The 23952-nt window shown below is 42.4% G+C and overlaps 1 protein-coding gene across 3 annotated transcripts; it reads right to left on the bottom strand.

Moving 5' to 3' along the window:
* Positions 1-763: 763 nt before the first annotated feature.
* Positions 764-23896, bottom strand: dennd4c (DENN/MADD domain containing 4C). 3 transcript variants are annotated; one of them, XM_086059575.1, is made up of 34 exons: positions 23595-23896; positions 15455-15767; positions 15034-15286; positions 14881-14950; positions 14617-14786; positions 14041-14282; positions 13883-13949; positions 13740-13798; positions 13168-13312; positions 12636-12811; positions 12452-12552; positions 12166-12390; positions 11400-11545; positions 11180-11218; positions 10865-10995; positions 10027-10159; positions 9734-9940; positions 9509-9637; positions 9274-9421; positions 9082-9198; positions 8871-8990; positions 7651-7782; positions 6525-7585; positions 6183-6375; positions 5742-5839; positions 5485-5660; positions 5255-5410; positions 4990-5185; positions 4796-4906; positions 3417-3554; positions 3223-3340; positions 2494-2650; positions 2368-2432; positions 764-2278 (listed from the first exon to the last, which is right to left on the bottom strand). In XM_086059575.1, the coding sequence occupies exons 2-34, from the start codon at positions 15751-15753 to the stop codon at positions 2142-2144; spliced, it is 5715 nt and encodes a 1904-aa protein (XP_085915701.1). In that variant the 5' UTR covers positions 15754-15767; positions 23595-23896; the 3' UTR covers positions 764-2141. The 3 variants fall into 3 exon arrangements, with proteins under 3 accessions (XP_085915701.1, XP_085915702.1, XP_085915703.1); XM_086059576.1 differs by having other exon boundaries at positions 9082-9195; XM_086059577.1 differs by lacking the exon at positions 11180-11218.
* Positions 23897-23952: the final 56 nt, after the last annotated feature.

Genomic DNA, 23952 nt, shown 5'->3' with positions numbered 1-23952 from the left:
CTGCTATTGGTGGAAATGCTAAAACCTTAAATATCAGAACTTAATTTGAGCTGTTTTTGGTTAGCTTGCTTAGCTAGCATGTCACAGTAACGGCTAACTCTGCTGCTAACCCCACACTTTGCTGCTATAACTGATTACAAATAACAAAATTCTAATTTGTTGTCGCTTATTATTGTTAACTAATAAAAAAAGAGTGGTAGCTTCAGTAGAAAACGACCTCATGAGTGCCCAAACTTTTCGCCACGACTCAGAAGCGGTCAAAAGAAAGCAACCTTAAATATTAGAACTTAATTTGAGCTGTTTTACATTCACAGCCTTGGTTGATGTGTATATCACCATTCTACCAATGAAGAAGAAAAAAACTATCAGGATTTGACTTTTGTTACCCGATTTTTTTTTTGTCCCACCCGACTCCTGGTCCATCCTGCAAACACAAACAAGTATAAAATCATCAAAACTATACACAAACGCAATGCAAAATGATTAAATCATACTCACCAAGTGATGCTGAGTCAAACTTGACTGTAACAAGTTTTGATCTTACCAATCAAATCCAATTGATTAAAGAAACGGTCCCATTGCCAATACAGTTGAAGTAAAATGATCCAGCACTAATGAAAACTGGGCAGATTAGTTTGACATGGCAACACAGAGGATGAAATCTGATTGGACATTTTTTGTCCAACAACCTACACTTACTGGAAGCGGTGCCTCCAAGAGAAACAAATAGAATTTCATGGTTCCCAATAAAAACACATTTGTTTTCAGTCTGTCACATACTTGTTTATTGCAGCATATTTCTATGTAGACATTCAATTCCTTACCACAGGACGGTGAGAGATCATGTATGAGAAATCAGTACAGGTTTCAATCTCTCATTCAGCATTAAAATGCTTATTAGTCATTTAAAAAAAGTAACTAGAATGACTGCAATTCATATGTCAATAATACAAAAATAAATAGAGAAACTCTTTTTTTGAGTTAAGACTCCGAGGTGACGTCGCCTGATCTTCACTACGACTCGATCAGTTTAGAAAATGGAATGTGTTCGGTTATGTCCGTGCTCCTTCTCTCTATCGCAGCACACATGGCGTGGAATGTTTTTAAATTGATAAATCAGCAGTACTAAAAAGCCCCCCAAAAACTTTACTAATGTTGCCATCAAAAGAGTGTGGCAAGCGTAAAAAGGCTACGCGTCAAATATGGGCCGGGGAATAGCATGTGCGAATCAATGTGTTACCGGGAAAACACTTGTGACTTTTAATTAGCGATTGTCTGCCTTTTTTTTTTTTACAAGTCGACATGGATTTACTCATCCAACAGGGGCTTGAAAATGCATTAAGACGTGATCAAACAAACTAGACAGGCAGACACGTGCCCCACATCAAAATATGTTTTCATATATACACACATGACAAGTGAATTTACAGAGCCCCAGATGTGAAAGTGGAGAAAAAAAAATTGCTATATCGTGTGCGCACAAACATAACTCGTCAGCACGAAATTCTAATTTGTGAACACATATTGCTGTAAATTGCACACAAAATGCTCACTTGTGAGCATGAAATCCTAATTTGTGGCTACAACATAAATGCAAACAAATTGCTAACGTGTGAGTAAGTGTGGCTCCATAATGGACAGTTTTGTCACGTACATGTATTTCATGGCTGCATTTTGTTCACACATTTTATGTATATTGTGGCCACAATTTCTTCTTTTTTGCCCCCATGTCATTTCTGGAGCTCCATCTTATTTTGAGCTACTGCTTTTTTTTTTTTCTTCTTCTGAAAGTGCACTAAGAACAGTCAACGTCTAAATAACCAACACACACAAATCGGTCACGTTCTGCCCAGTGAATAATCTGTCAGCAGAGAAACAGTGCCACTAACAGGCACTGCTCGGTATTGCATCCTCAGCGGACGAAGTACCGTCAAGGCGTTTCCAGTTTACTATCTGACACCTACAGAAAGACGATTGAGCATTTATTCCATATCTTTGAGATTAAGCATAGCAACTTTCCTTCTGCACTGAATTGTCTTACTAGTGAGGAAAAACAGCACACGAGTACGTTAAGATGGATATCAAGGACATAGAATAAATCTCCAAACTGCTTTCCATAAACACCCACTTGTCAAAAGCGTTTAGATGAACGGGGTGCCGAAACATTTGAGGCAGCACTGGACGTTGGCACTGGGCGGCCGATCCATGTGGTGCAGAGACTTGAGCTGCTCTGCGCTAAGCTGTTCATAGGCCAGGTGGTACTCCCTGTCAAAAGCCTCTGCGGACACAGCAAACCAAAAGTCCTAATTAGAACAATGTCAGTAGAAAAAAAAAAAAAAGAGAGGGCACGATGCTGCATCCACTCACCTACGTCGATGTTCTCTCGTCCCAACGCCACAAGGGAGAGGAATAATATTTCTCTGTAAATATTCCTGAGAAGGAATGGGAAAAATGAGACGACAAGTCACGGACATAAAAGTGAGAAGGGGGTACCTCTGCCGCTTGATGCCTTCCGGACGGCGTTTGAGCTCTCGGATCAGCAGGGTGATGGGGCTGTAGACGTCGTTGGTCTGGATGTTGCGGACGATGGTGTTGAGGAGCGTGCGGATCTCCTGGTGATCCGTCGGCCCCAATGTACCCTTCTTTTCCACTAATAAGAACCAAAATAAAGCCAAATATGCTTGTTGTTGAAATTGCTATTTTTCTCTGTTAACTCATTCATTTGAACTATTTCTTATTAGTTTAACATATTTTTCCATTTTTGTTAACAAGAGTATGAAAACCTAGATTTTTTTTTTGTACATTTAGAACAGATATAACATATGTGATTAATCGTGAGTTAACTAGTGAAGTCATGTGATTAATTACGATTACAAATTGTAATTGCCTGAAGCCCCTAATTTTTAATAATCTTTTCTTTTTCTTTTTAAATATTACATTTTTGACAATCCTTTTTTTTTGTAAGGAAAAAAGTATTAAAAATTAGGGGCGTCAGGCAATTAAAATTTTAATTGTAATTAATTGCATGACTTTACTAGTTAGCACACGATTAATCACAAATCTGTTCTAATACAATAAAAAAAATCTAGGTTTTCATACTCTTGTTAACAAAAGTAGTTGAATTTTTCAATGAATTTTTGACGTCTATAGCAGTCAATGGCAGTGAATGAGTTAACCTGTTTTTGCTTAAATTCACTTCTTTTTTTTTTCACTTTCACCCACATAAGGTCCTCCAAAGCAGGTAAAGGGGATCTCCGGCCTCTTGGTGGAGGTTGATGTTGTCCCACAGGATCTGGATGTATACTTGCTTACTGTCCTGGGACAGCGACGTCAGCGGCAACTACGCACACAAACGCACTTGAACGCCTCACAGGAAAAAAGACAAAAATGACAACGACCCCGAGAGAGCGTCCAACCTGCATGCCGTTGTTGCAGTGTTCGGAGGTCAGGATGAGGCCGGGTAGGTGACTGGGCAGGTCCAAGCGTCGGAAATACCACACGAGGTTCCAGAAGATGATGGGATGCTGACTGAGGAACTTGTGGGTGTAAATCACCTGTTAGGACACAGCAGCAAGGTCCCATCTCCATTTTAATTGAATTTGAATCATGATTTAGTTTGCTCTTCTGTCGTCACCATATAAAACTAATAAACACACAACAAAAAGAAAATACACACATTTTATATTTAATACATTTTATATCTAAATCCAATTGTTTTAGGTACATTGCCAGCTTAATGCTATCACTCAATGGAAAACTCTATTAACCAGCTAGCAAAAATTAGCATTCGACATCACGGGAGGGATTTACCTTCACTTATAATATAACAATACTCTCGGCCATATATTCGTCTTAATCTGTGAAACACAAGTTGTATTAACTCATTTGCTCCCAAACACATATAAAAACTTTCTATTTTAAATATTGTCATGGTCCCAAAAACGTATTTATACATGTTTTGCTTTTTCATGCTATAGCATACAGAAAGCTTTGATGCAGCCTCTGAACTGAAGTGAACGCTTAAAGCAATGGTAGTTATTACAAAAACGGCCGGCAGGTGGAAGCAGAGTATATACGAGATCAACCAAGGCCATGTTGCAAAGAGGCTCTTTTTTTCAGTGTTTTAAACAGATTTGGGAATAATGACAAAATGTAACTATATTCTAATGGAAACAGATAGAAATATATGTTTTTTCCTGATGAAAGCAGAGATTCCAATATTTATTTTGGTAGGTTCCATTTTTTATAGCAATAGAGCACAATATTCTGTAGACCTTGCAAAATCTGTCAAAATCCAGTAAAACAGCCAGGAGCAAAGAGGGTTGCTTCAGTGAAAATGGCTGGGAGTGAATGAGTTAATAGTACCCCCCTAATTGGCCAAGGTTTTTTTACTTTTTATTTTTGCTTTTCTATTATTTTAAATGTATTTTTATTTTATTTCTCAGTAGGAATAAAATAGTAGGAAGTTCCTACTATTTTATTTTCTGGATGTTCTTTTAAGTTAGATTTAAAGTTATATATAAAGTTGAGTTTATGGTAGTACTACACTTTGAAATTATATAATAATGAACAATTGTGTTTAATATCAGTTAAAATTATAGGGAAAAAAATTTTTACGCTTAAAGCACAATTTGTAATTTTTTTTGCTATTTTTCTAATTTAAAAAAACTGATTTCAAATGTTGTTGTTTTTTGGGGGGAAGGCTGCAAAGGGTTAATGGCATTTCCATTCAATGGGAATGATGAGGCACAAAATAATCAGAGTCATATATGACCGTTTGGAAACTCGGTCTTACCTGGTCGCCCTCATTCTCCAGAAGAGTCTCCAGTTCCTTGCGCAGCACCAAGGGGCTTAGGTATGGCACGGTCACGGGCTTGGGGTTTGGCTTTTTGGTCGCCATCCCATCCTGTTGGTCGATCACAGTGCAGTTTAGCAGCAGGCACTACGAGACATGTTAGGAGAAGCTTCGGAGACATTTTTTGTACCGACCGACACCTCGTGCAGGCTGCCGGGGAGGCTGGTGGTGGAGACGCCGTGACCGGGTCGCAGGGGGGAGTCCAGGTTCTGTAGCGGGCCGCCAATGCTGTTGCTACGCGTCAGTGACGTGCCGCCGCTGCTCCTTCTGGCTGACGCTTGGTGCTCCAATAGACCAAGTGGGTCAGATTGCACCGGCTCTGGAACCAGACTGCAAACACAACGGGAGAAAGTTGACAATGGTGAGAGGACATATAAAATAAATAAATTAACAGTTTACCTCTTATGTGTTCCAGGACTGTGAGCCAGAGTCTCTCTTGGTTCCTCCACAGGAAAACCGACGTGGTCTTGCGTCTTCACGCCACTTGACGCTGTTGGTTGTCCACCGCTGGAACTGTGAATACTGTCTCCAGAAGCACTGGGATTCATGTAGAACCTGAACAAAGAACGGCTACAAATAACTGCCAATGAACTGCATTCCAATTTGGGATGCACGTCACACATTCATACCCGGTCATAGTGCGCAAGTCATGAAACTCAATGTGCAGCAAGGGAAGGAAGGCCGCCTGACAGAAAGGACAATTTGTGTTGAGGTTGGAATCGTTGGCCGTCCACCCCGACATGATCTCCTCATCGTACACCAGCGCTTCGCAAGAGCGACACTGCGAGCAGCTGGACATCAGCACCTGTTGGGGAGACGATCATCGCATGTAAAACGAGCGTGTGCGCAAGGGATAGATGTGAAGCGGCTCGTTTCCGCTTTTCACCTCCAGCGCGTAGTTCTGGAAGATGCTGGAGGAGGAGGCGTGGTGCGAAGAGCCTTGCTCAGAGTCGGGAGCTCTGCCCGCTCGCCCGGGGGTTGCATCTGCAAAAAAAAAAAAAAAAAAAAAAAAAAGGAGATAACAACTTAGCCTAGTTGGAATTTACAACACTTTAAGCATTTGAGCAAGTTCAAAATCTGTTTTGCTATAAAAGATGTGAGTCATGAAATCATTTCACTTTAAAATGTTCAGTCCTTGAACCATAATGCACCCCGTATTGCGAGATATGTATTAGATCGTCTTTTATTGGCAAGATGCACACTAAAATGTAATTCTTCATTGTCATTACAAGTTATTTTCACGTCTTAAAAATCATAATTGCATCATTTATTTGCTCCACTTTAGTGCAGAAAGCCATTGAAGGCTTCCGTTTGAGTTGCCGCCTACGTGTGTGCAGCGTCCCTCGGCCCGTGTCGCTGCTGCCGCTGCTGCTGCCGATGCTGGTGCAGCTCTGGTTCAGGCCGTTGGCCACCAAACCCGGGTTGGCGCCTCTCTCCGGGCCGCTCTCCACATCGGGCCCGGTCAACATGTGTTCATCCAGGCTGGCGGGGAAGCCTCCTCCGCTTTGACCTTGTTCTTCCTGCAGAAGGACGAGATTCGATCAAGGACGAAAGAACCGGAAGAAGCCAAAGTTTGGGGGTCCGCAATATAACAGGTGTACATAAAGGTAGGTCTTTCCAGCATGGGTGTGCATTGACCCCCAAAAAATTGACCCCTAAAGATCCTCACCTCATCGTCCGAGTACGAGTAAGCGGTGGCGACGGCCACCCACATTTTGCTGGCTACGTTAGCCGCCTGCTTTATTCCAGACTTGAACACGTCAATTTTAGGCCCCGACAACAAGTTGTCCATCTTGATGGCTGAAATGGAGTTGATGACCGAGCCCAGCGAGCCTCCCTGGGAGGACTTGATAAGCGGCGACAGGGAAGACGACCCTACGGCCGGGCTGGCGCTCTTTTTGACGGGCGGTTTGGTCTTTGCGGCAAATGTTTTGGAGCGAGTGACGGCGGCGGGGCTGCGTTTGGGGGTGTCGGCCGGCGAGCCCGTTGGAGTTTGTGGCGGAGGCGCGGGAAGGCTGGACCTCCGTTCCAGAGACTGTTTGGACTGCGGACCGTCGATGGAGTCTCCCTGCGCTTGCTTGAGTTCCATGCTGGTGGATTTGGCGCCCAGGGGGCTTCGCAGGCTCATGTACGTTTCAATTTCCTCCGCCAAGTTGCGGGACACCACGGCGGGTGCGGAGCGTGGGGGCTCTTGGCTATTTACGGAGGTCGACTCTTGTCTCTCTGACACCAGGAGGGAAAGAGGATCCGCGCCCACCTGTACGTCCGCCCTCTCCAGGTTCACGGGGCGCACTCCAGACTCCTCCTCATTTGCTTCGCTCCGTTTCCGTTCCGGCTTCTCTGTCGTTCCTTCATACTCATCCACATCTTTCTCTTCCTCTGTTGTTAGCGTCCCTAAAACCAGGCCCTGAAAGTCTTCAGGTTCTTCCTCCAAGTCCTGAAAAAGAGCTTTGGAAGCACCGGCGGGGCTGTTTGCAGCCTGTCCAGTGGAAAGCGCCGCGGCCAGGATGCGGGCGTCGGCGCCGAGCTGGCCGGCCATGTGGTCGACGTCTTTCTCCGAGAGCATTCCGGCCCGCGTTTCAGCGCTGAAACTTCTGCTGCGCTGGGCAAAGGCTTTCTTCCGCTGCTTGTGAGGCTGATCGGCCGCGCGGCCAGCTTTGGGTGAGGCGTCGTCATCGGGAAGAGACACGTCATCTGGCTTGCTGTGCCGTCGGAACAGCTTTCCTTTAACTGCGGAAGATGAATAATTATTGTCATCTCTTGGTTCAAACTCAAGACCCCATCTTCCCTCTTACCTGATTCGTTGCCAGCGTCAAAGCTCCCAGTGGACAATTTCACAATACTGGGGACAGGTGCGTGTGCGTCGATGGGACTGGGAGGCTCTGCCACCGCCACGGCGCTGTCCACGGATCCAGAAATGTCACCTCCTGGTTTAAAAATATAAATCCACCAACGCATCAGACAGAAAATAGTATTTGATTTTTTTCATTATAGTTTGTTTTTATTTCCTTTTGACTTTGTTTTTTTTTCAAGTTAGTTAGTTTTTAGAGCAAGTTTGTTCGCTTTTATTATTTTTTTATTTTAGTTGAGTTGAGTTTTTTAATATACATATATATATATATATCTATATACAGAGAGAACGAGAGAGAGTATTTGTTGAGTTCAAGATTTGAAAAAAAGTCACTATTACATAATAAAATAAACTAATAATTGTTTGACCTTCCTTCTTCTGTACTGAACAGCAATACCAAAATAATTACATAAATAATGTAACATGAACACCAAAAGCTCATGCATGATAATAACAAAGATGGAAACAAAGGATATTTTCACTATAATTATATTTTGTTGTTAGTTTTTTTTTATTATAATTTTTTATTTTACTTAGTTAAGGAAAATATTTTTTCAATTTTAGTTTTGAGTTATTTTGTAAATTTCCGTCAACTATAACTTTGGACAGAATACGAAACGAACTACAGGCTCTTTTTATTAGAAATTTACAAGCAAGTGAGGACATCTGGTATGCCACAAGAAATGATCCAATGTCACTATCGGTCGGTGCAACCCTTTGTGTTCTTTTTTGTTTTCATTCTTATGAAAGGACAGCATTTTTGATTCGCATTTACATCTGCAACGTTGTTCATCAGCAGTTAAAAGTTTTGAAGAGCCACAAAAGCCACTCTTAAGAACATGTTGCACGACCCTGCACACTGTGCAACAGTTCAATCGCGTTACTCGATAAGCAGGCTTTAATTGGTCGGAAAATTACTGACAGTAATTACTACATGTAATGTATTGCTCATCTACCAATGCCAAAATGTATCTGCCAGGCAGAACAAATAAAATATCTTCCACTAGATGGCAGAAGGTCCATTTAACCAACTTTTGCCATACATACAACAGAAAAATTCCAAGCAAGTTTCAATGGTATGAGAATCGATTTTTGGATTAAGACTACTTTGTGATCAAATGTGCTTCAAAAAAAATATTTGATGAAAAACAAATATCTAAATACCGTTCTGCTGCGTTCTGCCTTTCCCTCTCTCATCGGTAGGAGGGTTCACCGAGTGCAACTGGTCAGCAATCTCTTGATGCAGCTCATCCTTGGAGCCGTAGCCCTGATCGGAGTGTCTACCTGTGGGTGGTGGAAATAAACATTTGTAACAAAGGATTCCTACTTTATTAAATGCCACCCGGTTTTATGACGGAAGTTTGACTCATTTGACCTTTCTTGTGTGCGGCATCTCCTTCGTGCTGGCTCCGAGCAAACAGATGTTCGTCCATGTTCACGTCCCCCGAGCTGTCGGCGCTGCAGTGACTCAAGCGGTCCGATGACGCGCCTTCTAGTGTTAATCAGAACAATTGTGCTAATTTGGTACGAGGACCTTTACTGGGGACTTATCACAGACCCAACCCACCTGTGTTTGCCACTGTGGGTTTCTTTCTGGGTGAAGATTGGTTCAGTGCCTGCTTGAACTGAGCGACCCCGCGCAGCACATTGCGAAGCTTGGTCCACATAAAGAGGCCGCTGCGGTTCCGGCTGGGCCACGGGCTCTCTAAGGCTGCCTGTAGGGGAAAAACGCACACGCTTAGACTTTGGAGCGTTTGTGCGGCGTCTGCATAGTTTAACAAGCGAGAGATATCTCATGAGACCTTGTTGTAATATCCGTATGTGATGGCGTTGGGATGAACGCCGGCTTTCTTCATCTCAACCAGAACGCGCACGGCCATAACGGGAAGACCCCAAACGCCGCAGAGCTGCATAACTACTCTGTAACACACCTGAGAGGAAGGAGAAAGGAAAGGATATTTTTAAACGATACCACAAGCTGACAGCAAATTATTTGACGCACCCCAAAGCTACGGTACGATACGAACCTCATCTAACACCTCCACCTCAGTCGTCCTCATTTTTAAGAGGACATTGTAGGCCTGCTGCATTGCGCGGCTTTTAGACTTGGCCAGGCGGACGGCGGCTGGCAGGCAGATGAACCACAGGCTGTAACAGTGACTGAACAGATAGCGGGCCCACAGCTGAGGGTCGCTGTAGAAGCGCTTGGCCATTTTGTATGCCAGCTTGATCTCCTGGTGGAGTTCGAGCACACACTGTTAGTTTTAATAGCACAGGTGAGAGGGAGGATGAGGAGCGGGACCGGGAATGTTGAATACACCTGCTTGGTCCGCTTTGCCAGTAGTGCGGGGCTGCTGGAAAGGCTGGCGCCTGCTGCTCTGCTGCTGATTGCGGGCCGTAACTCCCTGGGACGGTCAAATAGCTCCATCTTCAGCCAGGGGAAACCTTTGTAGCTGGAGAGCGAACATATTGCGCAGGAGTTTATATGATTCATGATGACATGTCCACTTATGACTGATGTGATGGTATGTCATGTAATTTCTTAATTATTGTAACCCCCTCATGCTAACTCAGTCAAGCAAAAAAAAAAAAAAAGTGGTCGGATGAATATGTGCAATATAAATTCACATGTATAAGATATGGTGTTCCACAGGGTTCAATTCTAGGGCCTCTGCTGTTTTTAGTGTATCTGTTTTTTGGTCACAATTTGATACTGATGGTTAGTCCCTATGTGTTATTTGTTATTAAACATTATTATCTGATTGACAGATTGAAACATTGAAGCAAAAAGCTAACAGGTAAATAAATACATTGCACGTAAAATGTGTATATTTGAGAAATATGGTTTTCTGATTATGTGCCTACTTAATTGCCTGAAGGCAGAAGGATCGGTGTGTTATGTAACTTAAAATGCGGTCAGGCAAACACTGACTTTTTTGACCTCGCTCTCTTTCTCTCTCATGTTTTGCTGCTTTATTCACCTCATTCTTCACTTTTATTATTCGAGAATAATATTTGTATAAATTCTTACATTTTTGGGAGTCCACTGCGAACAAAACCAAAAGGAGCCGCTGTGTATTTGTTTCCTTCACAAAGTTGCAGCTGCAACATTTCGGCTTCAAGGTGTTTGAGTGATGCAGTTCAAAAGTATGGCTCACGTATATTTAGGGTGCGGCTCGTCCCCGTCCTTAGCCGGCGGCTCGGGAGGCATCACGAAGACGGTGTGCTCGCTCTTCTGCGACTCGTCCAGCTCCAACAGTCTGGTGTCCTCTGACAATTCTCCCTCGACCTGCAGGGAAGGCGTGAGCGTCAATACGAATTTTTTTTAAATGTTGCTTCAGATTAAACCCCCAAAAAATTATTAATTGTCATTAGGAATTAGGGAAAGAGAAGCAGGGGCGTGAATGCCAAACGATAAGTTTATTTATAGTATTAACGAGAGAAAAAGATTTGATTCCAGCATAGGAAATTACCTTGGTGCCCTTGTCGGTGATTTTATACAAGGGAAAGAGCTGCAGGAGGTAGAAAGACAGTAAAAGAAACAGAATGGATCAGAGAAAACTTCCTTAGCCACCCATGAGACGACAGTAATTGAGTTTTGAAAACAATCAGACGTAAAGGTTTTTGTGTAGAAAGACAGATCAGAAAAAGAGTGGAAAAAGAAGAACACACTGATTGAGGTCTTACAGTCACCTTTTCAACGCAGTCGTCAAAAAATGCCAAACCGGTGTCTTTATCGCTGACAAAAGTGCATTCTTCGATGAAGCGGATAAATATTTGGGTCTTGGTGAGCTGGGAGTAGAACTTCTGGTGAGCACGGTCTCTGCTTTTGAGAAAACCTGCAAGGAGGAAAGAAACCTGGTTTTTACTACTACATTGGTCAGCAGGTTGAAGCAGAGAGAACAAAGGAACGTCCCTACATTAGCCATTAATTGCATTCATTTGATTATATTTTATTCTCCCTTTTTTTTTTTTTTACAGGCTTCCCACAATCCATATTTTTTTACCCAAAATTTCCATTACCACATGATTCAACAAAAATTCAAAATAATTTTTTGTTCAAATTTCTTAATGTTCTGCTCATTCAATTTGCACTGGAAACAATTTTCAACATGTGAAAAATGACCGCATTAAAAAAAAAAATCAATATAATCATCATTCCATTTTTCAGTATTATTCAATATCATTCAACATTCCATATCTTTCAATACCATTCCATATCATGTCAATTTCATTTCACATTCTTTCACCATATACTGGACATTTTCACGAATACAATTCCACGTTTCAATAGCATTCAATATCATTCTACAGATGTCCATTTTTTCCCCCCATTCAACATTCACACACAATTTCTTCAGAAATTGCATTTTATAGTTAACATTTAATATTTTTATAACAATTTGTTTTTAAACATTTAAGACCGTGGTGGCCATGGTACACCTTGGCATCTGTTTACCTTGCAGATCGTACAGGGAGTCGGCAGCCGTGGCCTTCTCAGACGGAGCCTGGGTGATGGGCTTGAGGTAGGAGCGGTAGCCTTTCAAAATGGAGGCCATGAAGCGCAGGAAGGCCTCCTGGATCTCCATCTCCAGGGCGGTCTTCTTCTTGTGCCAGGTGAAGTCGGCCTCGATGGGTGTCATGTCCACCGCAGAGTCCGTCTGCGCCGTTTGACGGACTGAAACTGAGACAGGAGAGCCAAAGACATTTTTGATTGCATTTGGTTCAATTGTGTCGATTTGTACCTGTCGCCAGCTGACGGTGCAAGTTGCTCAGGCAGTTGACCAAGCTCTTGCAGGGCTTCTTCGGGAGGTTCTTCCAGTTGTTGTGCTTCTTCTCGTCAGACCTGGAAGTCACCAGGAACAGATTTATGTACACTATGCGCTTTTTGGAGAAAGAGAAATGGAGTCAAAAGAAGCTGTGACGCACAAGTAGATCGTGTTGGTGTCCAGGTCTACGCAGACGACATCTGCCGGCGGGTCGTAAAGGTCGAAGTATCGGGAGTCGACGCCCACGATAAAAGGACATGGGGCGTTGAGGACCCCTGCCAGGGAGAGCGGGCACAGCGGGATGTAGGGACACTGCCACTGGAAGGGGAAGATCATCTGAGGAGAGACATGGGATCAATTTGGTTGCCTAACCAAATATTTAAATGAATTAAAAAAATATTTTTGTGTGGCCCACTAAAGCAAATTAAGTTCAGTCTACTTCATGTTTTTCCTGAAATGGATTTGTTCGCTAAAATGAGCAATAGCATCTATAATTGGTTGTCACCATTTTCAATTTTCCAAATCACCAAATTCAATTTCTTGTTAAAATGATACACTGGTAATAAAATACATTCAGGGGCAACTGTGTACATGTAATAATGGCCCCAAGTAAAAGTTTGTTTGGATTATATTTCTTCCAAACAATTCATATGGCTTTCTTTCGCCAAGCTGGCCAATGCCATTCTACTCACCGCCACCACAGCCTCTGCCACGCCGGTGAGCACCGCTGGCCTGAGCGAGTGCAGCAGAATCTTGTTCTCCAGCAGCACAAAGTGCAGCAATGTAGCACAATTTTCAGATCCTAGATTCATCAAGAGGGTGCCATAATCCGCACCGCTGGTGATGAGGAAGAGCAGAGCAGAGATTGGTGACCGGTCGGGAACAGCCAACGCTTCATTCTGTAAACGCTTTTCATCTATGACTTGAGGAACTGATTTCTTTGCAAGTTGTTAAAGGTTCGGAGAGTAAGAAGCTCCTAAAAGTTGCATGAATGTCTGAGGGAAAACACAGATTTATCGCAGCATTGTCCTGCAATGACACCGGATTGCTAAAAATAAATAAATAAATAAATCAATTAATTGCAATAAATAAATAAATCAATCAGCGAGCTGTGGATCGATTCCAAGGGGGGGACTTTGTGAATAGTTAAACCCGATTACTGCATCAGAGTGGCCTGGAACCATGACATATTTTGAGCAAATGTTTTACTGTACTTAGGGAAATAGCAGGGTTTATTTATTCATAATAAAGTTTCCAGAGTTACCTGAGGGGTAAAGGTGTAGAAACAGGCTGGGAGAGCATCAAGGTGTCATGTGCAGAGAGCTTCAAGACAAAACAGAGCGATCGGTCAAAAGCAGGTACACCGCTTGGAAAGCCGGTTCGATGTGAGGATAAAGAACAGCTCACCTGGACGAGGATTCGAGGCCTTTGTGGTGAAGGGAAGGACACGTTGTGCATGAAGTGTGAAATGTGCCTGTGGACACAAGGGGGGAAATATGACAGTGACTACACAGAATGCAATGTCAAAGTGTGTTGAGTTTGTTTGTTTTTAATGAAAAGCTCACTTTTCAATTGGCAGCGGGTGCGGGCCCGAGACGGACAGCTTGTAGAGGAACATCAGGAATTTGCGGAAGGACTCAAAGAAGGGCCAGCGGGAGAGGAGGCAGATGCATTTATTGGCGTTCAAGTGACGGTTGGGGATCATCTTCTTTTCGACGCTGGTGAGCAGGCCCAGGTGGATCTTCTGCTTCTCGCTCAGCAGGTCCACCGAGTACGGCTCGTAGAACTGGATGGCCGAACCGTACACCTGAGTGCAACGCGCACGTCCGTGAATATGAAGACCAAATTCAACACACGGTACAGTACAAGTCGTGGAAGAAAACCAAGTCGAAAATTGTACACTCAGGGGTGTACTCACTTTTGTTGCCGGCGGTTTAGACATGGCTGTGCACTGACCACTTTATACTACTGTAATCTGTCTGACTGTCCAGTTATAAGGGACAATTTCAGAATTTTTCCCCAGCATGTTTTAATCGTCGGATCCCAGATTACGGTACTGCAAAGTGTCCTTTGTCAGAAGTGTACTTACTCACGTTTGTGAGAAACTGTAAAAGAAAAAAAAAGGAATCAAGGTCTCTCACTTTTTCACCAGAGCCGTTGGTCAACACAAACGTGGAGAAGACAGGTAGAGGGTCTCGGGTGTTTGGCGCCCAGCATTCGATCTTGGCTCCCATGGGCAAGCAGAAGAGGGGAACCGACTCCGACAGGGGGAAAGACTCGTAATCCTCCTCCGGGTAGCGAAATATGAGACCTGAGGGAAAAAGACAAAGCATGATGCCAAAGCGCAGGCAAGTGTAGACGAACAATGACCAATGTTTGTGAACTGGTGTGTGGCTTTGACTCACCAGCTTTGTACGTGATAGAATTGGATGCCGATACTGATTTCTTATAACACAGAAAGACACTTGAGCCCCACTGAAGGACAAAAAATGTAAAAAAAATGTTTTAACTTGACAAAATGTTGTCTCGTTTGACATTTTTCAACAGCAGTGACCCACCATGCCGCAGTTGAGGTTCTTGTCCACCTTGCAGAAGGTATGCGGTGGCGTCTCGCCCTTGCTGGTCACGATGACGCAGATGTCCGTCACCGCCAGGGAGTTCTGGGGCCGGACGGGCGGAGCGCGGCGGAAAGTGACGAAGATGCGCTGCGAGGTGGCCGAGCTGTTGTTGACGTTGGCGCAGCGGCCGTAGGGCGTGGCCTGGATGACCTCGCAGCCCTGGATCAGACGCTCTTTGCCCTCGTACAGAACGCTGCCGTGACGGGAAAACATCAGCAGGCGTTATCATCGTTTTGGATTTTCCATTATAGTTTCGATTTAAGAGTTTTAGAGTGTGTTTGTTCATTTTTATTTCATTAATGAATTAGCTGCAGCTATTTCCTTAGTTTTCATGAACTCTAAAAACTAAAAAAAGAAGTACCCGACATCAATGAGCGGCGGCTTTCCACGACTCCGTTTGTAGCACAGGAAGAGCTCGGGGCTCTTGAGGCTGCCGTGGTTTAGGTTGGCCGGCTGGCCGCTGTGGGTGCTGTCAATGCAGGTGAAGCCCTCGGGCACCGCCTCGCCCGCAGACCTGTTGATGATGGCCAGGTCGGTGATGGGGCCTTTGGGCCCGCTCGACTTAGCCTCGGAAAGGTCGTGCTCCAGCGGCGCCGACTTGTCCGTCAGTCCGGCCACCACAAAGTAGTCGGTTACGCGGTGACCTTTGTCCTCGATCATGGCTGGACGTGCGCCTGAACAAGGAAATGGCATTTTGTTACTCCCGGTCATTTTGTACAAAGACTTACAAAATCTATAAGAAAACATCATAATCCGCAAAGGTTAAATCGAGGTAAATTGTTGTTTTTTGTGTTGTTTTACACACAAAAAAGACTTTTACAATTATGTTATTTAGACAAACGATTTGTGATTTCACTTTGCGTGAACATTTTCTGTACATTTCCAGAAATGTGTCTTTGGGGAATTTGGAAATATGCCACATAGAAAACTTTTCATAGGAATTCTGATTAAGCTAAAGGAATGGTATCATATTGTTAGACAAAATATATGCCATTGCAGAATCTGAATCTTTTTTGGAGGGGGGGGGGGGGGCGAGAATGTAAACACACTAGGAATTTGTTATGAGCTAATATTGCAGTGACAAGCAAGCTTTTAGGTGAGTACCAATATCACGCATGGGTTATTTATTATTATCATTTACTTATGTGAAGGTGTCGGTTCTTGCAACAGCGGCGGGTGGAGCTGTTTTACAATCAGGAACTAGAAGTTAGAAGAATAGAAAAGTGCTGTTAATTTCATGTAACTTAAAGGAAAAATGCCATATTGGAATATATAGGGCTTTCAGTCCGAAAAAAAGTGGTATCAAACATCCCGAATTCTACATTCATTATAACATCAGAATTTCTTAGTTTTAGAGCAGGGTTTTTTCTGTATACAAAATTCAGAGGCGGCCACCTCCACCTTATTTGCTCGAAAAAAAAAGAGAAGATTTTTTTAAAAAGCTCATTAAAAATAGTTCAAATGCATATTTTACGTTTATAGCCGTCAATGGCAGTGAATGAATACAAAAAATAAAAAAAAGAGATTCCAGGCGATTAAAATTGTAATCGTATTTTATCGCATGACTTTTATAGTTAACTCACGATTAATCACAAATGTTATATCTGTTCTAAATGTACAATAAAAAATGTCCAGGTTTTCATACTCTTGTTAACAAAAGTGGAAAAAAATGTTAAACTAATAAAAATAGTTCAAATGAATTTTTGACGTATATAGCCGTCAACGGCAGTGAATGAGTTAAAATTGCATGAAGTTAATGGCAACTTTGTATTCATAGAATTTCTCATTTCTTGGCCCCGATTGTAAAACGAATGGTATCGATCGCCGCCGGGAGTACCGATACCTTAACATAAGACTGGTATTGGCACCGATACCGTCACCCATCATAGTCAGGATGATACCACCTCTGCCTCAATTTGAGCCAGGAAAAGCCCTGAAATGATACCTTGTAACAGTATCCTCTAAAAACCTTTGAAAAACTTGCGATATAAAAAAAGCAGGAAATTATATGACCTTTTTTTTGTGCTTATGTGCTAGATGGGATTCTCCATATCTCATATTACATAACAGCCATCGTGTGATGGAAACTTTTACAAAACATAGCCATGTCACACACACACACACACACACTGCAGCCAAAAAGTGACTTTTTATGGAAGCAAAGAAGCCTTGCGACCCCGCTTGGGAAAGCAGGCTGGACAGAAAATAAAAATGAAAAGGCAAAAAAGAAGCCTTGAGGACAATGAAAGAAACACGTGGGGGACAAACATGTCAGGAAAGTCATGGGAGATCCTGCGAGACCCGAGGAATGCTGGTGAAAGAAAGTGTGGAAGACACACGGGCTGATAAGTCTAAATGAAGAGTGCCGGGCAACAGTGCAGCACATTTATGCCATAAATTTTGGAAGCTAAACTTGACTGCATTTGAAAAGAGTTCACTTTTTCCAGTGGTGAGTCAACGGAACAAGGAAGTAACTATTTCAATACCCCTGGAAGTCATGACGCACTGGATTAATACTTTGTTTTAGCAAGCATGCACAAATGAAATAGTGCTTCATTCTTTAGGTGCAGCTAATCAGAATTATTTATTTATTCATTCAAGCTTCAAAGTTGGCGCCGTGCCCGTCCATGTCAATGGCTCGTTTGAAGTGCCGCATGCCCGCCTGAGAGTCCAGGTAGTTGGAAATGTGCCCGGAATATGGCGCATTCCTCATTCCCGCCTTACAACAATGTCAGGAAAAAGCTCTTTTATTAAAAAAAGAGAATCGAGTGAAAACAAACCATCAAATCTATGCTAATGTATGTTAGCCTGTTTGGCATGAAGCTAGCGGATGTTCTATTTGTATGTGTGGCTGCTCCATGTGTGTTCAAGTCGTAGTTGTTTGAAAGTCTATTAACTCATTCACTGCCATTGACGGCTATAGACGTCAAAAATTCATTTGAACTATTTCTATTAGTTTACAAGAGAATGAAAACCTAGTATTTTCTATTGTATTAGAACAGATATAAAATGTGTGATTAATCGTGAGTTAACTAGTGAAGTTATGCGATTAATTACGATTAAAAATTGTAAATCGCCTGGCGCCCCTAATTTTTTAATATTTTCTAAAAAAAAAAAGAAGAAAAGATTATTAAACATTAAACAAAAAATGTGTTCTAAATGTAAAAATCTAGGTTTTCATACTCTTAACAAAAATGGGGGAAAAAATGTTCAACTATAGCTATAAAAAGTCTATAGCTGTCAACGGCAGTGAATGAGTTAATGACCGTAACGTCGATGCTAATTTCTGTTAGCACATATATGGAGTGAAGCTAACATGAAGTAAATGGACTATGGGACGGCGATAAACGAGGTTTCGCTATAGAGCGCTTCCATGTCACAGTGACTGTGGACACGCTCGTCATCGCCTCCCTCTGCTTGCCACACAAATGGGTCTTTGTGAGGACCCCCTGATAGTCAGGCATCGCCGCCGCCATGGCGACTGAGCCCCGACAATGCCAGGCTGCCTTGAGGAATAAATGTGCTGTTTTTTTCCTGAACCCGTCCACTTTCATGATTTAAATCAACCCTTTGAGTGGAAAACTAATGTAACGGAGGAGAAGTAAGGTCACCCCGCACTGCCGCGTGCTATTAAAACAAACACACTCTCAAGAAATCGTTTTCGATACCCTGCATATGTTTTTTTTAATGGATTACTAAATACAATACAACGGATATAAACTATGTTATTGAAACTAAAAAACTATAACTAGTAGGGGTGTGCCCAAAAAATCGATACTCATAAGAATCGCGATTCTCATTTAGTACAATTCAGAATCAATCTTAAATGTCCCAAAATCGATTTTATTTGAATTATTTTATACTGTCTTGCCTTTGTCTGTGTGTGCCGTTATTTGGAGCGCTGTTCATGTTGTACCCGATTTGGCCACTTGGGGCAGTGTGGTTCCATGCGGTCTAATACACTGTTAAGTTGTAGCCATATTAGAGAATAGAAGGAAAAAGTCATAATCAAGTTGTTTTTTTGCAGCGTGGAGCCGTTCTTTTGAGTGATAAAAGTGCCGGGAGTAGCGCGCTAATTAGCATTAGCGAGTCAGACTGGAGTAGATCATTACAATTCCTTGCACATCTATAGATTGAAGCAAAAATCATTGTCAATCAAATCATTTGGAATAAAAAATCTTTCTTAATCAAAAATCTATTCTGAAACGAATCGCAGGCCCAAAAATCGAAATCGAATCGCGAGACATTCAAAGATTCCCACCCCTAATAACTAGCTGGTCACTGATGAAGAGACTGCCTTATTCTAAAAACAGTGACAATGATATTCATTAGCCTGCCATTGGTGTTTTCAATTGTTTGTTAGCATTGAGCTAACAAAAAAAAAATAAGGCAAAGCTACGTGGATGTTTAAAATACGTTGAGTTCATTGCTACCATATAGTGCCAGGGTTTTTGCTGTGTACAAAATTCAGAGGCGGCCACCTCCACCTTATTTGCTCGCCACCTCCAGCCTGAGTGACTGCTAATGAATGAATGCTTTAACATGATAAGTCATATTCTTATTGGAACTATTATTATGATTATGCCGTTTTTTTTGACAAAAGGAGACAAGAGTTCTTTGCACGGATGTTTTCTTTGGGCTTACTTAGCTTTTTACACCACAGACACACCGTAGATCTGGTGAGACAAATGGTGTACAATGAAATAAACTTAGTTTTTTTTTTACAGTGTCTAGATAAGTTCAGTGCTTAAGAAGTTTCATGAAACCGAAAATTGTTGTAATCTGACTTCTGGGAAATATGACAATGTGCCCCCACGAGTCTAAACACAATAATTGTGATTAATAATGTGTTTGTAGAATTTGAATAAAGCAAGAAAATCCACCTGTCGCCTGAAAATGACACAATGGCTCAACTTGCAAATGTCACCTGACCAAACCCAGAAAACAGGTGAGCTGTGACCATTGTTCCCTGCTGTAATCTAAACCTTCGACCTTCCGGTGCTGGCCCTAGCTTGCTCGTAAATGCTGCGATGGATGCGGGTAAGTCCAGTACATGCTACTTAACGTGGGGGGGGGGGGGGGGGGGGGTCCACTATGATCTAATCTCTTTCACACAAAAGAGCCAAGCAGCCAGTGTGCCTGTCCACATGCAACAGCTGAGCGTGGCATTTCACCACGTCACACTTACAAGTGACACTCACATCCCCATTGAGATGGAGCTCTTTTAAAATCGGCGACATTGCCAAGTTAAACCAATACTAAAGAAATATGTCATGGCAAACACTTAAATGCTCTGCCTGTAATTACGTTATTGTATTCATTATATATTAGGGGTGTTAAAAAAAATCGATTCTGCAATATATCGTGATTTACAGCGCACAATTCTTGAATCGATTCGATATGCGGCCGAATCGATTTTTAAACATAGATTTTTTTTTATGGGAATATTCAACAAAACGTCTTACTTAGGGTTAGGGTTCACACATTAAGCATGGAAGAATGTTATATTAATGGAACATTAAGCCTTAATATTTTATTTTAGTGCTGTTCGAACATGAAATAACCTGAATTTTCAGATAAATAAATAAATTTTCATACAAATCTTACAGTGTACATGTACAAGTTTACTGATTAGTATTTTCTAAATTTGAGTAAAAAAATATATATATCGCAATTATCAATTTATAGATTTGTATCGGGATTAATCGGCATCGAATGGAATCGTGACCTATGAATCGTGATACGAATCGAATCGCCAGGTACTAGGTAATTCACACCCCTATTATACTTTTTTTTTTTTTTTTTATTAGTCGGCCGACTAATCGGTATCTGTTCAATGGGGCAACCGCCGCTGACAAATTTTACCCGTAGGACATGTAGACGCATGTGGCATTCACCGAAAAGATGACGTAAAAGCCGTTTTTTCTTCTTCTGATGATGCAAGAGTACACGCACGCTTCTCCTCCCTCTGCTATTCCAAGTAATGACACGCCTAAGCCAACGTGACAACGCTCAACAGGAAGTGGGAGGAAAACAGGGGGACAGAAAAATCGGAAAGCTCATCCAGGCTGCTTTAAATGCTTTTATAGCATAATAATTCAGACATTGTTTATTGAACCGCAAAATCATGGTGCGATTGTCAATGAAGAAGCAGAATGCCACAACGACAACAAACAGACAAGAATAAAAGGAGAGTGTGACTATTTCGGCAACAGAGACGCTTTTCTTTCTAGCTACAGGTACACATGAAATTAGAAATATATTTATGAATGACTGTAAAACGCAATATAAACGCAGTGGCGGTTTCTGGCACGTGCATAAAACTGAGGTATGCACCGAAATGTAATTTTTGGCGGGAGACTTTTGGGTCACTTTGAATGTGAAGCAGTACAATGCGCCTGAGAGCAAACACCTGCGAGGCCACAATGCAATCAGGCGTCACAAGGTGGGCCGGTCGGCTGGCCGGGAGAGAGGGGAGGGAGTGGAGGTGTTATATTTCCAACCGTTGCATCCGACCACATAACTAGGTCAACGTGGAGACGAGACGTTGCAACAGGACAGGCAATGCAGGCGAGAGCCTAGGGCCGCGATCCAAAGGGGCCCGAGAGAGACGATTGACACTGTTCCGTATCAATGACAAAAACAAGGGTTCTGCTGTGGTCGCTGCAACTACAGCGAGTCGGGAAGTCTCCGCAAAGGACTCCTGCTGGCTGTTACTGCCTGCGAATTCCTTTCAACAGCAATTTGTTGTAGTTTAAGTCAAAGGTTTCTGATTGAAATTTAATTTAGTTCAATTAATAATGTTGTCGTCTACAATCTAGAATGACTGAATTAAATATAATAATAATAATAATAATAATAATAATAATTGTAATAATAATAATTAAGGGTTTTAAAAAATCGTTTCAGTCGATTGAATATGCGGCCAAATAGATTTTTTCTTACTTGAGGTTAGCTTTTAAACCAAGAGTGCCATCTGGAGGAGTCCAAAAATATCACAGGTGCTTCATGAAACTTAATTTGTCCGTCTGTCCGTTTGTCTGTCTGGTTAGCTGTTTAGCTAGCTAGCTAGCTAGCACCTTTAAAACAAGAGTGCCATCTAGAGGAGTCCAAAAATATCACAGGTGCTTCATGAAACTTCAATTGTCCGTCTGTCCGTTTGTCTGTCTGGTTAGCTGTTTAGCTAGCTAGCTAGCTAGCACCTTTAAAACAATAGTGCCACCTTTAAAACAATAGTGCCATCTAGAGGAGTCAAAAAATATAACAGGTGCTTCATAAAGCTTCATCTGTCTGGTTAGCTGTTTAGCTAGCTAGCTAGCTAGCACCTTTAAAACAAGAGTGCCATCTAGAGGAGTCCAAAAATATCACAGGTGCTTCATGAAACTTCAATTGTCCGTCTGTCCGTTTGTCTGTCTGGTTAGCTGTTTAGCTAGCTAGCTAGCACCTTTAAAACAATAGTGCCACCTTTAAAACAATAGTGCCATCTAGAGGAGTCAAAAACTATAACAGGTGCTTCATAAAGCTTCATCTGTCTGGTTAGCTGTTTAGCTAGCACCTTTAAACCAAGAGTGCCATCTAGAAGAGTCAAAAAATATCACAGGTGCTTCATAAAGCTCTCATTTGTCTGTCTGTCTGGTTAGCTGTTTAGCTAGCTAGCTAGCTGGCCCATTTAAACATAAAAATCTTCACATACTGATTAGTATTTTTAGTATAATTTTTTTATTAATTTTTTCCCCGCAATAATCGACTTATAGATTCATATCATGATTAATCGGTATCTAATCGAATCGTTACCTATGAGTGAGTGTATGTTTTTGTATTGTACTTCTAAACGTAGAGGCTGATTTGGATGTAAACACCCTCAAATTGAAGCTAGAAGTCGAATGTCTATTTTTAAGTAACTTACTTATTGAAATGTAAAATCCGGCCAGCATTCTATATCTTCTTTTCGACTGACACGTCATACGTTCAAATTACGGCGGTAGAGAAGAAGGCTAAAGCTATTTACAGTTTTGCCTCAAACATCCAAGTTCCCAAGTTTGTTTACTAGTGGTGTTACGTCACGGTGAACGACGGGGTTCGAAAATCTCCCACATGGGGCCTCTCTAATAAACGTTTGTTTTGCACAATTCAATTATTATCTGTTGTTTATGCAACGGGTGTGAAGTTTGCTTTTCAGTGTTGGTAGTCAAGTTGTTTTAAAAGTACTTCGTACACAGTTTGCCCATTTATCGTCTTGTTTTTAGTGTGGTCGGGCTCCAAGGTCCTTCTTGCATGTGACCCCATGGGACCAAGAAACGCCCCTAGGTCAACGTAATTGTAGGAAATAAACAGCATTCACAGGAATACAATTGTGCACTTGTGGATACGTGGCTGAGTGTCTCCACTTCCAGTCGAACGGTGGAAGGAGCTAAAGAAGCTCAAAAAGTCGTCTCGCCTGTACTTGCATTCGCTAAAGTGTCTCATAAGTGGACGCTCGATAAGAATACGTCGGTACTTACCGGCTGTTTACACCGCCGTGAAAGACAATGTTGACATGTAAGCAAGTTGCTGTTTAGCCCGCTCGCCAAGTTCCGTACTTCGGACGGGCGCGCTTTTAGCTCGACGCTCGGTCCCAAGTGAAAGTTCGCCGGTGGGTGACTTAAGTTTGCCACACTTCTCAACCGCGGCTCTTGCTCGGGCACGCCGGCGCCATGTTTGTGTCTGCGCTGGTAGTTTTTGTTGCTGCGCTTTCTTCCTCGGAAGCTCTCAGCCAGGACGGAACCGCCCAGAGTCGACAGGAGAGGAGACGCGGAGACACACGCAGGCTCCGTCAAGCTGGCGAGTGTGCTTTTTCCGGTTTAGGATTTCAAAGTAAAG

Source organism: Leptonotus elevatus, chromosome 17 (assembly GCF_054856555.1).
Source record: "Leptonotus elevatus isolate MCC_2025b chromosome 17, RoL_Lele_1.0, whole genome shotgun sequence".
NCBI classification, from domain to species: domain Eukaryota; kingdom Metazoa; phylum Chordata; class Actinopteri; order Syngnathiformes; family Syngnathidae; genus Leptonotus; species Leptonotus elevatus.
The sequence above is the reverse complement of the archived record's forward strand: the minus strand, read 5'-3'. Positions and strand labels throughout refer to the sequence as shown.

Bases quoted from the DNA above. Each gene is read 5' to 3' on its own strand.
- dennd4c (XM_086059575.1), bottom strand. From the start codon at position 15,753: ATGATCGAGGACAAAGGTCACCGCGTAACCGACTACTTTGTGGTGGCC. The intron at 15,287-15,454 runs GTACTTCTTTTT...CCGTCACGGCAG, and splicing joins CCGCCGCTCATTGATGTCGG to CGTTCTGTACGAGGGCAAAG. The intron at 7,586-7,650 runs GTAAGAGGGAAG...CATCTTCCGCAG, and splicing joins TGACGCTGGCAACGAATCAG to TTAAAGGAAAGCTGTTCCGA.